General features: G+C 37.0%; 1 protein-coding gene across 2 annotated transcripts in view; it reads left to right on the plus strand.

Moving 5' to 3' along the window:
* LOC117435555 (zinc finger protein ZFPM2-like) overlaps positions 1 to 16,152 on the plus strand; it is a 148,406-nt gene that overhangs the window by 94,804 nt on the left and 37,450 nt on the right. For both annotated transcript variants that reach the window (XM_059012689.1, XM_034058840.3), the window contains one exon: positions 2,164 to 2,275. In XM_059012689.1, the coding sequence (XP_058868672.1) occupies positions 2,164 to 2,275 (112 nt within the window). The remainder of the gene's footprint in view (positions 1 to 2,163; positions 2,276 to 16,152) is intronic.

Consider the following 16,152-nt stretch of genomic DNA (forward strand, 5'->3'; position numbering starts at 1 on the left):
GGCAGTTCAAGTGCAGCTCCCGGGCAGTTCAAGTGCAGCTCCCGGTGAAATGCTGGGTTACGCACTTTGCAGTTTGAATTAACTGAAGAAAGAATAATAAACAAAAACGAAAAGAAAAGAGAGAAAAAGTAAAAATAAGCACAAGTTTATTATTTTTGTTCTCTGTATTCATTTGTGTTTATTATTCTTTCTTCTCTTCTCTCTCTTCAGTTTTTTTGAGCCTGCATGTTCAGTGCAAGAACATTTCATCACTTAATGACGCATGCGTATTTCGATCACCTTGAGTGAAAGCCGGATGTGCAGTTGAAAATTAATTTCATAACTTTGAATTAAGTTTGTTTCGTGGACACAATGGCATTGAACAAACCCTCCATGAGTAATAAACGAAAGCATGAGGCTTTAAGCTTCTGTGTCTCATCTGCAACAAATCACTTACAAACTGTAGTCTGTACAAGGCGAGCGATCTCAAACGCCATTGTGAAACAAATCACAACACATTTTCATCTGAATATCGTCCTGGATCAAGCTAGCCTCTTTAAAAGCATGCCTCAGCAGTCAGCAGATGCTCCTTTCGGCGTTCAGTAGCTGATGTAACGAGTCAAGCGAGTTTTGTATAGCTTGGAACATCGCTCGTGCCGAACGCCCTTATTCAGATGAATTAATCTTTTTATAAAAATGTGAGTGTTGGCACTAGACTAGAGAATGCATATTTAAATGTTATATTGCAGGTCTAAAATTAATATTATATTTACATAGCTTACGTCTCGTCATGAGCAAGTACTGCTATCCCTTTCAAAATAAAAACAGTACATTTGTCACCCACAAAGCTCTCAAAAGTATTTAATACACGCAGCAGTCATACAAAAAAAAAAAAATCTTCTTTTTTTGAAAACCAAGCATTCAGATATTCACAAGGGAAGTGCTTGTCAAAAAGAGTCTTTTCTGTGGTTTTGGTAAAATTTTGCTTCATAATAACTGAATATATTTTATTTAAAGTGCATAATACCTAAAGTATAAACTAAAATAATGGAAAAACACCATAGTGTTACATTTAAAGTTCACTACACTGTAGATCAGTATAATAAATACAGTACAATAAAAATTACACAGAAACTGTAAGGCTCTGCAATGTTCTCTCTTGTTCTTGTGTATTTTTGCTGCCATCAAGAGATAGCCTAACAACTACTGTACTGTACAGAGTAAGTGCAAGATTACATTATAATGTTAGAGAGAATAAAAAAAAAAAATTAAAACAATGCTAGTATTTAAAATGTCTTGCTCGCAAACATGTAATGTTTTACAGTACGTGTCTGCGGCTCTCGGCAATATGAACATTTTGGTATGCGGCTCGTATTGACAGGAAGTTTGGCCAGCCCTGGTTAGACACTTTGACATTTTGTTGTGCGGTTATGGACTAGTGTAACAGTGTCAGTTTATGGTGGGTGGCTAGGGAAGATGTAGTCTATCTTGAATTCCCTTTGGTGAAAATGTCTGTCAAAACATAGTAAAAATAAAATTAATTGTGGGTGGGGCCCTTATAATCAGGCCACAGGTGCTGCATTTTTCAACACCCTTTTTGTCCTCCTCATAAATATTTGTTTAAAACTACTACATATAGCCTTGCTTTCTTTAAAAAAAAAACAGCTCAGTATCTCTGCTGACTGAAAAAATAAAATGACATTATACAATCAGAATAATTTGCTACTGTATTATAAAATGTAACCCAGATCGCCCTTTGAAATGGATGCTGATTCCTTAAATTCTTTCCTGTCTGTTTCAGGAAATAGTGAGATCCAGCTGATAATGAAGTACAATGTGCCTAAAGTTCACTTCTAAACACTCCCTTTCTTCACTGTGAAAGTCATCTGCATTCTCTTTATAATTCTGAGCCACCAGAGATCTTCCTAATCTCAGAGATCTGATCCAGTATCATTCAAAAAGAATTCATGATAATAATTCCACTATTCAGATTGGTGACAAGGCTGAACAGCAACCCCCCCTCCCCCATCTCTACACATCTCAGAGAGGGGAATAAGGCCTAGGCCTATGAAACGTGGAGTTTAGGGCTTGCAGTGAAGAATAAAACAGAACTTCTGGTTATTAAAGTTTCTTTAATCACCAAAATAAGCAAATGATTAGTGTTTGTTATCTTTCCTTCCACAGAAGACGAAGTGTTCAGTCCCAGTGGTGCTGAATACTGGCCCCAGGTGGCTGCTGGATGTGACTTGGCAAGGAGCAGAAGACAACAAAAACAACTGTGTTGTGTACAGCAAAGGTAAGCGTGCGCATTCATTATCTCACTTTCGAGGCAATTAAAGAGACAGCGCTCTGGCTTCCGTTTGTTTTTTGTTTATTTGTTTTTTCGCAGGCTGTGCAACAAAGACTGAGACTTAGAAATTGGCCATATTTCTGTCTAGTTGAGTTCCATTTGATTAATCTATTAATGTTAATGCATGTTAAGGGATTGTTCCTCATTTCTCAACCATATATAGTTGTCTACGAAACTGAAACCAATAGAAGTAATTTGATTGTACTAAAGAATTCCTGTGTCCAGAGACAAATGCGAGAGCACTTAACGAAAGATAAGGTCAAATATCAATGACCGCTGTCAAGGATATTAATGCTATTATAAAACAAACAAATGTTTAACATGTATGAGGCTGAGGTTACTTGAAATATAGGTTACTTGAAATATATGTCACAGTTTAAAGCAAGTTTGAAGATTCTAAAGAGGGCATCTGCCGTAAGATAATGAGCACTCTGCACGGATCCAGACTGGATTAGACGAGGTGGATTGCAGTATTGGTCACTATCAGATTTAAGGTGACCCTTTGGAATAGAGGTGGATGGCCAGTTAAAACATACTGGACACCACAAAAAGCAAAGTAATAACTTATAGCTGTATAGTTACCCTCTGCTGTTTCCCCTGTGTAGTCTGTAGTATATGGCTGTAGTTTTGTTCTGTTACACGTTGATGGTAATAATTAAACACTTGGTCACTCCTACACAAAAATACATTCATTTTTCCTTTTCTGGCTGGAACGTAATATCTTTCCCTTTGACACAAAGTGAACCATTGCCTGAACTGGGATTTGAAAGCCAAAGATTTTTCTGTCTCCCAGTTGTCTGCCACTAATCACTACTAGACCACACTGGGGAGTTATCCTCTTAACCAGTAACTTCGTGCTCTTTATCATGAGTTTTGATGAGCTGTGAAAGAAGATTATGCAGTTCTTTTAGATTGTAATATTTTAGTAGGGAGATAGACTATATGAAACAAAAAGGGTAATAACATGATTTATGGGCCTTTTTTAAGACTTTATAATTCTTTAATATCTCTCCGGTATTTATACATTAATCTCATGATATCAGTCAGCTTGCCCGTTATGACTGTTTATACAAGTATTACGTTGTCAAATAAATATAATTTTAACCTTGGTTTTTGGACCCTTCACTTCCTAGGGCAAAAAGACCAATAAGGGACAGCAAAGATAATTATTTGAGATAGTTAATAAAAATAATAGTTATAAAATAGTTAGTTATTTCATATACACACGATTTAACATGGGGTATATATATTTAATTTAATTTAATTTGATTACAGGCAATTTATTAAAGTTGATTTGTACAGCTGTAAAACAATCTAAAGGAATGCATTCCTGGAGGGCCAAGCTATTCTGTGTATAAAATGCTGCTTCATGTATGAGGCCATAAATTCACAGGGAACTTCAATAAATAGCACCTTAAACTTATTACAAGTCAAACACCTACACAACAGACATGCCAGTGCTTGAGCCTGTGACTCTATCAGCTTGCAAGATGCTTAACTGTGACTCTCTCACAGCATGCAAGCGGGGGCTGGGGGAAGGAGTCTTCAATATTTACTACCCAACACTTGATAATTGGTATTTCTTTTTGTTTTCTGTTATAAAAAGCAATGTTATTCACAGCAACTGTGGCAAATCTCGATTTACTTACAGCTGCTGCATTTGAAATCAAAATGAAGTGCCGCTGGCTCCATTTCCAATGAACAGGATGTTCATATAGACTGTGTATTAAAACTGAAGTAACATTACTTTCTGGGACTTTGCCTGTGTTCGGTTCAGAGAGCTGCTGATTAGAGATGAAGATGGCATACTGTCACATCCCTCATGGTAATCCGAGGGTGTCTTGTGAGTGGGTTTCCAGTGATCTTATCCTTTAAGGAACATTCTTTGATTTATTACTTGTGATAATGGTGCGCTGACATTATTCTAAGAAATACAGAGTTCTTGTGTTTATTAGCATTCCTCTTCTTAAAAAGATATTTGAAAGCTTTCATTCAAATCCTTTATTTTAATAACTGGAGTATTTGATCAGCCAGAGTATGAAAAATAGCAAATATGATAACATGTAATGTACTGCTCTTAAAGTCATCATTCAGGTTTCTAAGGAAATTCAGTTAAAAGCAAAAACAAAATGAAATTGCAAGATGACAAGGTCAGACAAATTAGCAAAGTAATGCAGATGTTCTTTTTTTTCGGAAAGGTCTCACAGTAACATACAGTAACATCTCTGACTACCAGAAATGCATTCCGTTGGTTTAAATGACCAGTACATGTATAAAATATAGTTGAGAGTCGAGATAAAGGAGACAAAAGAGGGGCAGTCTTTAGCATTGGCCTGTGAGGTCACACAGTATGAAACTAAAAGGTTTGTGAACGTGATAAACTCCCTTTACTGAATGGTAGATGATATGTCTGAAAGCTGAAGATGTGCCTATATAGGGCAGCCATGCTGTAGTCTTTTATAAAGAGGCCAGTTCCCAGTGGTTGGGTAAGGGAATTAAGCTTTGTTAATTTGCCAAGTCCACTGGGTTCAATATTCCAGCTATGGGATGTTCAAAAGGAAAAATGGGGCACATACTGAGCTATGATGTTTTATTTAATTTCTTTAACATGAAATCAACTAATGGTATTCAAGTTTCATAAGCACTTTAATGCTGAAGAAAACTTAGTAGACAGAGAGCCCCTCATAAGAATCAATACAGAAACACACATTGCTTGGATAGTGTCCATTTATATTTGTGTTTATGGGTGAAAACATATTGCAAACAGCCAGAAATCAGACTCAGAACACTTTTGATTATTCTATAACTTTATTATGAACAGATATTCATGTTCTAAATCGAATGACATTGCTGTTCTAAAGTATTCTAGTATATTTCCCTTGTCTAAAAAAATAATGAGCATTTACTGAAATGTTGCAAAACATTTCAGAGTGGCTGTATTGTAAGCTTCAGTTTCTTTTATTACAACCACACAACCAGTTCTGCAGTTTATACATCAGTCAGCCATAACGAAAACTCTTGACTTCACTGCAGAAATTCATTATCAAGAAATCCAACTGGAGTTTTAGGAACTAGCACCACCCGGTAAACTAAGCAAGTGCTAAACATTGACAGATTTCATATATTCTGTATTGTTAATTTGACTCTCCTCAGGTTGAACCTTTTCTCATGTTGGGCAGTCTGGAGTATTACATTAGGGGTACTGTGGGGTAAAAACTGATCCTTAGATAGTTCTTCATAGACACTTAACCACAGACTTAACTTTTGAATGCAGGTGATTTATAAGCAAACAACCATATCCCCACCACCTCGCCCATGTTCTTTTTGAAATCCAGTGTTCCTGGGATCGTCTGGCAACAGCTCCTGCTAGTTTCTAGTCGATGGACACCCTATATAGGGTGCATGATGCAGAGAAGTTGGGCCTGGCCTTCGGGTCCATGCTGGCCACTCTGTTGAACAGCAGGGTGCACAGAATAGTCGCTTGTTTGGAGCTCTTTCAGCTCAACAGAGCCCTTACAGTAGTGACGTTCCAGAAACTTCTGGACTTGATGGCAGCAGCTTCCCAGACCGTTCCATTAGATTTCCCGCACATTCGCCCTCTGCAGACCTGGTTCAACAACAGGGTTTTTCAGCCCACATTGAACAGCGACCGCCTATTGACAGTGTACCACCACCGTCTAAAGGCACTCTTTTGGTAGAAGCAGCCGGCCCGACTACGCCTAGGTGTAGCGCTGGGCAGTGTCACCAGAAGGGAGGTCGTCACCACGGACATGTCCAGTCTGGGCTGTGCACTGTGTGGAATGGCCAGGGTGTATAAGGTGTGTGGAACCCCTCTTGGCAGGGTCTCCACATTAATGTTTTAGAGCTGCAGGCAGTTTACCTGGCTTTGCAGAATGTTTTGCAGGAGATTCGAGGGAGACATGTGCTTGTCCATACAGACAAACACAGTAGTGGTCTCCTCTCACTGCAGGCAGTGCATCTGCCTGGGGTGACAAACTGGGTGGCGACCTCCTCTCAAGGGAAGTCCCTAGCTGCTCAGAGTGGAGGCTTCACCCCGAGGTGGTGAGCCTCATCTGGGAGAGGTTCAGGAGAGCAGAGATAGACCTCTTTGCCTCCCAGGAATCAACCCTCTGGTTCTCCATAATAGAAGGCGGGGACCCGCTGGCTATAGATGCCTTTTGCACATCCCTCAATTGTTTTCACTCTAGCTACTTGTTACTGGGGTTCCGTATGGTAAAGCACAGGGCAGCCTCTCGGCTTAGCCTTGTAGCATTCCAATCCTTCTGCAATCTTGCCATGGTAATGGTTACATTTCGTACTTGAAAGAGAGCATTAGGTTATTATCATAACCCTGGTTCCCTGGAATAGAAATGTAAACATTAACCATCAAGATCGCTGCGTCCATGATTGCAGCAGGCTTGAAGGAAAAATGACGCTGAGATCTGTGAGCACAGTCCTTTTGTGCCTTTGGGGGCAGGCCATGACTGCATCGCAGGCTTGCTGAGCAGCTTTGGTATACAATTTTCAGGATTCAGTTCTTTAGGAGGTAAATACCCATACAGTAATAGTTACATTTCTATTTCAGGGAACAAGGGTTATTTTCACAGTTAATATTCATGGTGCACTTGACTGAAGAGAAAAATGACATTTGTTTCTGTTGAGGTGGAGCAGAAAGTGACAAGACATGGGTTATCTGTATGCCTTTAATATGCTGCGGCAGCGTGTGCAGAAATCTTATGTGTATTCTTAATAGAGAACATTTTTATAAAACTGGAGGTTCTCCTAATTAAAGCATGCCAAATGTACATGTAGCGCTAAGCGTAGCATATAGAACATAATGGTTAGGAGGGATATTTTAAACAGTTAAGAAGATTTAATTGTGAAATTGAAACACTCCCTTTGAAAAGACTGCAGGAACTAGGAGGTACTAAGGTTATTATCTGTTATCTGGAACATAGAGAAATAGTGAGACTGAATAATAACTAAACAACTGACACAATGTAAAATTTCATTATCAGTATATTAAAACAAAATTGTACCCTAAAGGAGTCTCTACCGCAGCTCTGAGCTGCAGTGTAATTATGTTTAATTAAAATACAACAGAGATCAACAGAATCGTTTTCATTAGGAAATTATTAATGATTCTGCTGCAACAATAATTGATTGCACTGTGCCACAGGATAATTCTATACGGCCAGACTGGTATGGCAAAATAGTACACCCTAAACAGCAAGGGCTTGTAAGTACTGTAGTCTTTATTTTGGAGATACACTGTACATGTCTGGGACCTAATACTAAAAAGGGTATCTAGCTGGATTTTGTAAAAATTTCCTTTCTATATACAAAATGCTGTAGTTTCCCCTGTTCTACAAGCTCTGAACTTTTCTTAAAAAATATGAAATAACAAAATAAATAAAGAGATAAAAGGCTTTTGAGATTAATGGAATAGTGTGACTGGTGTCCTACTGTAGATCTGATAAAGAACCACACTGTTACAACGTGACTGTAATGTCATTCACCTCAATAACCTTTATACTGACCTCCATTATTTCCAAGAATGATGATGCTTTTCTTAATGTTATATTAATATAATATTAATTGCACACTTTTTTGACTATGATTGTTCTAAATGTACAAAAAAAAAATCTAAAATAGTGACCATTTTTAAGACTTATTTCATCCTTAATTCTTGCTAGATAAGTAGTCTTGGTGCCGTGAATTCCGGGAAGTCCGGGAACTTGCAGTCAGCGAAAAAAAAAAAGAAAAAAAGGGGTACAAAATCTTTGTAAATGTCCAAAGGAATGCACCAATAGAAATTAAACCTAATGCCTACAAATGAACTTTTCTTCTCTTTAGTGATGCAAAGTCATTACTGACATAGTCATAGTTCAGAGGGTTGGCCAATGCAAATTCAATGGATATAATGACTAGATTGGACAAGCGCTCTTGGAAGTACTGGAAACATTGAAATAATAACAATGATGATGATGTTGATGATGATAATAATGATAATAATAATAATAATAATAATAATAATAATCTCAGTTTGAATAGCTATTAATGTTAAATACGGTTCATGCTGCTGGATTTTTTCGACATCTAGTGGCCATATGCCGTTGTTGTTGTTCTATGACATACAAGCTAGGAGCATTGTGTGTGACTTCTTTACCAAAGCAGGAGAAAACGGAATTTGCAAACTCCCAACAGTTTTATTTCATGCATACTAGTGTTGTTTATTTGGATTACTTTGCAATGTATGGTAACATATATTTTAAATTTAGGCAATGTTAAAGTATGTTTGTAATTTATTCATTTGTTGATTTATATGTTTCATTTAAAACACCCCCCCTCATTTTTTTTTTTTTTGTACTTATTATACGTCAGCCATTCGGCACCCTCCTCAGGTTAGCGCCCTGTGCGGCCGCACTGCTCGCACCCCGCTTGGTACGGCCCTGCATGAAAACATTACAAAAATTAACTAAGAATAACATACAGTAGAAGCCCGTTCACCCGAACAGCTGGGGAACATAGCAATGGTTTGTATTAATGAGCGTTCAGATGTTTGGGGCAGCAGTGTGGAGTAGTGGTTAGGGCTCTGGACTCTTGACCAGAGGGTTGTGGGTTCAATCCCCAGTGGGGGACACTGCTGCTTGTACCCTTGAGCAAAGTACTTTACCTAGATTGCTCCAGTAAAAACCCAACTGTATAAATGGGTAATCGTATGTAAAAATAATGTGATATCTGTATAATGTGAAATAATGTATAATGTGATATCTTGTAACAATTGTAAGTCGTCCTGGATAAGGGCGTCTGCTAAGAAATAATAATAATAATAATGTTTAATAAAACAGCAATACACATACATATATTGCACTATAAAGGTTTATTTATCTGATAGCCCCAAACCTGAGTTTTATACTGTATATAACATCACTCTGCAAAGCACATCTGACAGTGGCACGGAAGCGTTATACACAAGTACATTAAATGTAAAACTTAAAATTAAATAAGCGATAATTAAATATCACGTCTTTCTTAACAGCTTGTCTAACCAGGGTTCCACCTGTAATTGTAACTTAAGTTTCTTATCAATAAATTCACATTTACTATTTTAAATGTCTCATCTCTTCATACAACGTAAAATGTTTTTATTGAATTAAAAAAAAAAAAAAAATGGTATTGTACAAAATTCAAGATTATATAACATGGCTTGGCAAAGTTCTGCCTGCAGCTACCAACAATTACTAGGCACGAAATCCCAGACCCGGCACAAGCAGATAAATAAGAACTTGAACTTGAAGCATATGTGGCTGTATGTGGCAGATACTAGGTTAAAAATAGAAATCATATCCTTCTTCCCACAGTATATAATGAGTAAAAATTAAATATTTTATGTTTTTTTACATTTGCTTTTGTAATTTCTAAATATTGTGTATATAAATCAGTGGTCACAAACCCAAAATAAATGTTACTTTTCTTAACTTTAATATATAGTAAGACTAGTGTTTCAAACATTAACTAAAAATAAAAGGTCATGAATTTATATAACAAACATGCACATACCGTACAGCGCTAAAGTGTACATACTGTAACAGTTACACCCCTGCTGTTTTTATGTATTTATTGTTAATAAATACAGTTTTGTACACTTATGTGGAAATATGGAAATGTAACTTACCTGTCACAGTTCTTTTTAAGATTCTTGTTAATGACAGAAAAGTACGACAGTATCCCAATGCGCTTTTTATCAGACATTACTATCAGGATTTACTATCAGTAAGTTTGGTGGAGTTGAACAGATAGATTGAACAAGTAAATAAATAAACATGATTATTGCCCACCCACCATTATTGTCTTTTCCAATGAGCACGCAGGTTGACGTGAGGTTCCAAAAAAAGTGGCGGAACTACGTTCCAGCTACCAAAAAAAGTGCAGGAACGCTGTTCCGGTGTGTTCCGCCAAAACTTGAGCACTGTACAATATACTAAATTAACGGATCAAGCTTATTATGATAGTTTGCAAAATCAGATGAAAGCTTTCAATACAATTGGGATAATACATAATTATTATTTACAAAATCTGGTTTGTCTCGTTACTTGCTATAATACTTGCAAAATAAATGGAAGGACAAACTTTGTGGCGTGAAAGCTAGGCCGTCTGCATTGCAAGCAGCATTGGAAGCATGTCTTGGGTTTGATTCCTATATTGCAAAAAAAAATTCAAATTAACTTGGCTTGTGTTTTTCAGGCACAATAAAAGCAGATCGAACTTGCATCAAAAACACAAGTTAGTAGAAACAATTGGGGCAACCTTGACCCCCATTGTTTTTACAGTTGTACCTATTTGTGCTGGGCAAGGTTGCCCTAATGGTTTCTTGAAACTTGGCTTGTGTTTTTGATATCTCCACTTTAAATGGCGGGGCACTTTCGATAATTTTTTTTTTTTGATAACTTTTGATAACTTTTTTTTGCCACTTTTGATAACCGTTTTTTCACATTTCCAATGTGTTTTTGTTTCAGATAGAATATTCCAATGCTATTTGGAGTCAGTGTCTCGCTGCGCTTGATGATTCCCTGCCACATGCTCTGTAATCCCCCCAGTTCTCTGTTGTCAGGCTGCACGCCTGCTGCTACACCGCTCTTTCACAGCCCTGTTCATCTTACATCCTCCTCCACCATTTTAATCCCTTTGACCCTGCACCCTCTGTGTTTCCCTATACCATCAGCTTCACCTGATTACATCCTCCTGTTCTCTATGCTATGTGACTGAAGCTATGCGTTTTTGCTCAACCTGTCTGTGGGTAGAACCTTATGGTTCTTGTCGAGCTGATGTAAACCCACTTCATGTCTCTGATTTTATATATATATATAAATATACCCACACTTATACATAGGCTTGCTACTTTTCGATTTTAATCGCTAAAGCTTGTTAAATGTCCAACTCCCCCAAAATATTAGACTGAAATAAATTTATATAGGATAAACTTTTTTTTCACAAAATGTGTAATATCTATGTTTTGGGTTTTTTGCCTTACCCATAGCATTCTAAGGTCATGCGTAATCTCTTGTAAAGGGGTAACATTTGAAATAATATTGAACATTTAAACAAAGTATTTTTTTTTCAGTATTACTAGCATTACAGAAATAGGGATTTTGAATGTGATTTATAAGATGATTTTCAGCTTTAACATCACACATTAACATTGACAGTGAGTTAAAGTAAATAACTGATTTCAATTTTTACTTGGTTGATTTAATTGAACTTATGTACACCACAGGCGCAGCGAACAACACAAAACCGGAAATCTGCAGGCTTCTATTTTTTCCATTCGGTTTGAGTTTGTGTGCATTGGAGTACACTACATTAAGAGACATTCTTTATTCAATTGTATTGAAAAAATAGTATTGTTAGCTTTAAAAACGGATTGTGTAAGTAAAAAAAAAACAACATTATTAACTATTGTTTTTTTGATTTCTCTGTATTTGTCATCAGTCATTAAGGTAGAAAAAAATATATATATGTATACCTACAACAGTGAACTAACTGACTGACTTGCAACTTTAGAGTTCGTTTTTAATTTCGAAGCCTTTTAGCTGAGGATTTTTCAGTTGTAAAATTCCTTTTTGACATTCTGAAAGGCGGGAGGATGTGGATTGCTCCTCCAATTAAAACCCATACTCAGCTCACCCGATCTACTAGTGTTTCTGATAGACAGGAGTTAGTCATCGGAGGCAAAGCCTCCTCTGGTGAAAAAAAAAAAAAAAAAAAAACCTCTGGTCTCCTCCAATTAAAACCTGTGCTCAGATCACGCGATCACCCACTGCTAACACTTTGTTTAATGGGAGAAAAAAAAAAAACGCCTCCAGGACCAGAACACCATCTGCCACTGCTAGTGCTATAAATGCGTGTCTCTCAGCAGCCAGAATTGCTGTTCATTTTTTCATTTTTAAAAGTTGAGGAGGCTCTGCCTCCCTTGCCTCCTCTAAGGAGTCTCGACTGGTTGAATATAAAGGGGTTTCTCTAAATGAGACGTTTCTCAATGGCATAAAAAGTCTAGGGGGTGGGAGGGTTGGGGGGTTAAGTATAAAGGTCGATTTCACCCATGTTCCGCTTGAATTGAAAAATAAAGATTTAAAAAAAACCCGGTAAATTCTTTAAAAAATAAATGTCAATATTAATCGTCGATTTTGCAAAGAAATAATAATCGAATAGTAGCAAGTCTACATATACAGTACTATCCAGTGGTATAAAATGCATCTTTACTCCTGTTGTCTGTCACCTGCTCCATATTTCTAAGCATGAATGGGCTACTGACTAGTGAATGGGCCTGCTGCATCATTTTTTTGATATAAAAAGCTGATGTACCTTTGCTGCTGTACAAATCCCATTCCATTATTGCAAGATGCACACATGTTGTGGTATCTTCTGCCTACCAAGCGTGGTGTTTTTGCACTGTAGGTGTAGCACTTTTCAAAAATACATTCCGCATTTGTTGTTACAAAATGTAAGGTTCCAGCAATAGACAGGAAAAGAGCAAAAGAGAATAAAGGGGGCCGAATCAGTGAGTCACAGTATACACTCAAGGTTTCTGTACAAACCTATCCAACGGGAGAACAGTGAAAAATATATATGCACTCTATCCTGTCAAAAAGCTTGTGGCTTATCTTGAGAGACTGTCAGTGCTAGGAATATCATGGAATGGACAGAAATATATAAAATTAATAAGCTGCTGGATGTTGTTGGGAGAGTTATGATGCGTCATAAATCCAGTTTGATCAAGGCGGACAAGGTTTAAATCTCCAGCCTACAAATACACAAGGCAGTGTTTTGGACTGCATTTTATTTTGTCGAGAGATAGGCCCTTTAGCTTGTGAAATAAGATTTATCTTCTTTCTTTTTTCATGACTGACAAATATGAGAGCGCCTAAGGGAACCTGCCAGCCATTACCACCTTTAATGGAAGGACACAGCTGCAGCAAGGTGAAAGAAGGGCCAAGGGGGAGAAAAAAATGCTATGCAAAAAATGAAAAAAATGGTACTTGCTTATCAGGTATACTTCCTGTATCGGGTTAAAGGTCACAGAGCTTTTTCTTGTTCTTTTACCCAAAGAGTGTATTGTAGCTGTTATTGTCTAATCCTCAGAAGTCTCTTCTTAAATAGGGAAGTACAAATTTGTAAAACACGTTTCTCTTCATAATTGATCTGAAAAGCATGTCAAATTGCTTGTGGGTATTTTACAGTTATTTTATTTCTCATTTTGGAGAATCGTGCAAAAATGATAACCCACACATAATGTGGTGGAATTGGGGCTAAAGGTAGCAGGGTTGAAAATGGTTGTAAAATGACCATCTACCACATAGGCTTCCATGTGTATTCTGGTTCTTTTGATCGCAATTAAAAAAAAAGCATAACAGAATTTAAATTTATCAATCAAATTCATGTTTATTGTTATGCCACAGGGCACCTGAAACATAACTGTGAAATTTAGATTTTTGTGTTAAATACCAGATGGTTGTCTTATGATTAAATACCAATGTCATCAGATTTCAGAAGTTAAGCAGTACTGGACCCAGTTAATGCTTAGACTGGAGATTTCATAGCAACACCAGTGGTGAATATCCTTGAGCCAGTATTCAGACCATGTCCCAAAAAATCTCAGGTGTATCTAATTTGAGTTATTTTTGATGCAATGTTAAAGGTCATAAAGCTTTAAAAAACAGTGATTTTATCATTAATGCCAATTAATATCTCACATGTTCACTGATTTTTTTTTTTTTAAACCTGATGGTAAAGGTGTGTATTGTAGCATTGGAAAATGTGACATTTTAGGGTTGGTTATTTTCAAAAGACTTTTTTTCTAGGAATTGTATCCATGTTGTAGTGTGGTTTGACTTTCGTTTCTTCAAATGCTCATGTGTTTTGAGTTTTGTTACAGTAGGTTTACGTTTTTCAAACAGGAAAAGAAAATCATTAAAACAAATTAGCTTGTTCAGGAAAGCTCAAATGGTTTAGGGTTTGTTCTTAACCACTGTATAATGCTGGATACACCTGCATTTATAGTTGTGGTTCTTTCATAGGAAACATGACATTTTTTTCATAGTTCCAAACTCATTTTGTTATTTTGCGATTGATTATGGTATGTAGTAGCCTTTATAAAAAAACTACTACAACCTAGATTCTGATGTTGGGATTTCTATTTATATATCAGTGCTGTGTCTGTGTATGAAGCACTGACATTATGGGTTCTAACCACTGCTGACCATTTACAGATCTGGGTTTTTTGTACAGTGGTTAAGTGCTCACTTGAGTGCGTAGTCATGGGTTAGTCTGTGATACATGGTATTTTTATGGGACATGCAATGTGTAAAAACCTATCCGGCATAAGATTTATAAATACTGTGCATGATTTTTAATGAAAAACCTCATCATCCAGTTTTTCTATTTTTCGTTTCATATTATTCTTAAATTGTTTTTCTTGTTCTCTTGGGCAGTTACTATCTCAAAAGAGATAACGGAGGAATTGTACAATTATCATTATTCAGAGCTACCAGGAAACTTGCATCATCTAGGAAAAAAAATGAAAGGTCCTAAATGAGTTATGACTGTCCATTTGATGGGAGTTGTCTTAATGCACCCTGACCTTCAACTCACAAAAAATCTGTAGAAAATGATCTGTTAACTTGTGTATTGTGAAATGTTGGAAAGGAAGCAACTGAGACGAGAAGGAGTAAACTCGGTCTGCAGCCAGACAAGGAGTTTGCTGATATCATGGGGTGGGCATGTGTGTCGGAAACACTGTCATACTGTAGGGAAGCAGAACCTTCAATGGATCTGGACGTCAGTTATCCCTCCTTGTGATAGCTTTGGACATCCACAGGCATACATCACCCCTGAAAAGGCTTAGCAATTGAAGATATGTATGTAGCCCTTTAAGCATGCATACTAATTTCCAAAAAGGCCCTGTCTTCTTGCTAGGTTGGGGAATTTAGATTGCACGGGGAGGGGGGTTCAGCCTGAGCACCAGGTTAAACCTCCCCCCCCCCCCCCCCCCCTTTCTGAACAAGTGCTTTGTGGATGTTAAAGCCCACAGGACTGACAGGGACCCCAATATTTGAATGACTTCTGATAGCCCATTTAGACAGGTTTACTAGGGCAGTAAGATTGTCTTCTGCTTTTATACTCTGCATTCATTGCTGGTATTATTCCAAAGTTTTGAAGTGAATGTATACACAACTTTGAGTTTAGCTAAACATAAACATTCGTACTGCTTATGAACTTGTCATAATGCAATGTTTCTGTGGTGTTCTTTTCGAATACTGTTTGTTGAGAAATTATAATAAATAAAAAAAAAGTCTTCACCTTATATTTGCTATGGACCAGTAGATGGAAACTACATTATTATAGATAACTCCCTAGCTGTAGGGATCTCAGTTTTTATCCGCCAACTCCTCTGTCATTACTCTTTTAAAACAAACACATTAACTAATGAATTGATGTATTTATTTATTAATAAAGCTAGCTTATCGTTCCATTGTAGTCACAGCAGTATTCTTTACTGTGTTGAACTAAAATGATATATTATGCAGTATTTATAAATTAGGGACAGAAAGAAAACTATCTTTAGTTGCGAATGCATTTATTAAGGTGAAGGTAGATGCAGTATTTCAGAAATTCATCCTTGTTTGAATACATTTTTTTTCTGTTTTACTTGGGGTGTAGGCTTCAATGAAATCCCTGCACCCTGAAGACTGTGATGTTTAGGAAAGCTCTAAGTAACAGCTCTGAAGCCGGGGTTTGAGCTTTGTCATCATGCTTGAAGAATT

The sequence above is a fragment of the Acipenser ruthenus genome, chromosome 3 (assembly GCF_902713425.1).
Source record: "Acipenser ruthenus chromosome 3, fAciRut3.2 maternal haplotype, whole genome shotgun sequence".
NCBI lineage: Eukaryota > Metazoa > Chordata > Actinopteri > Acipenseriformes > Acipenseridae > Acipenser > Acipenser ruthenus.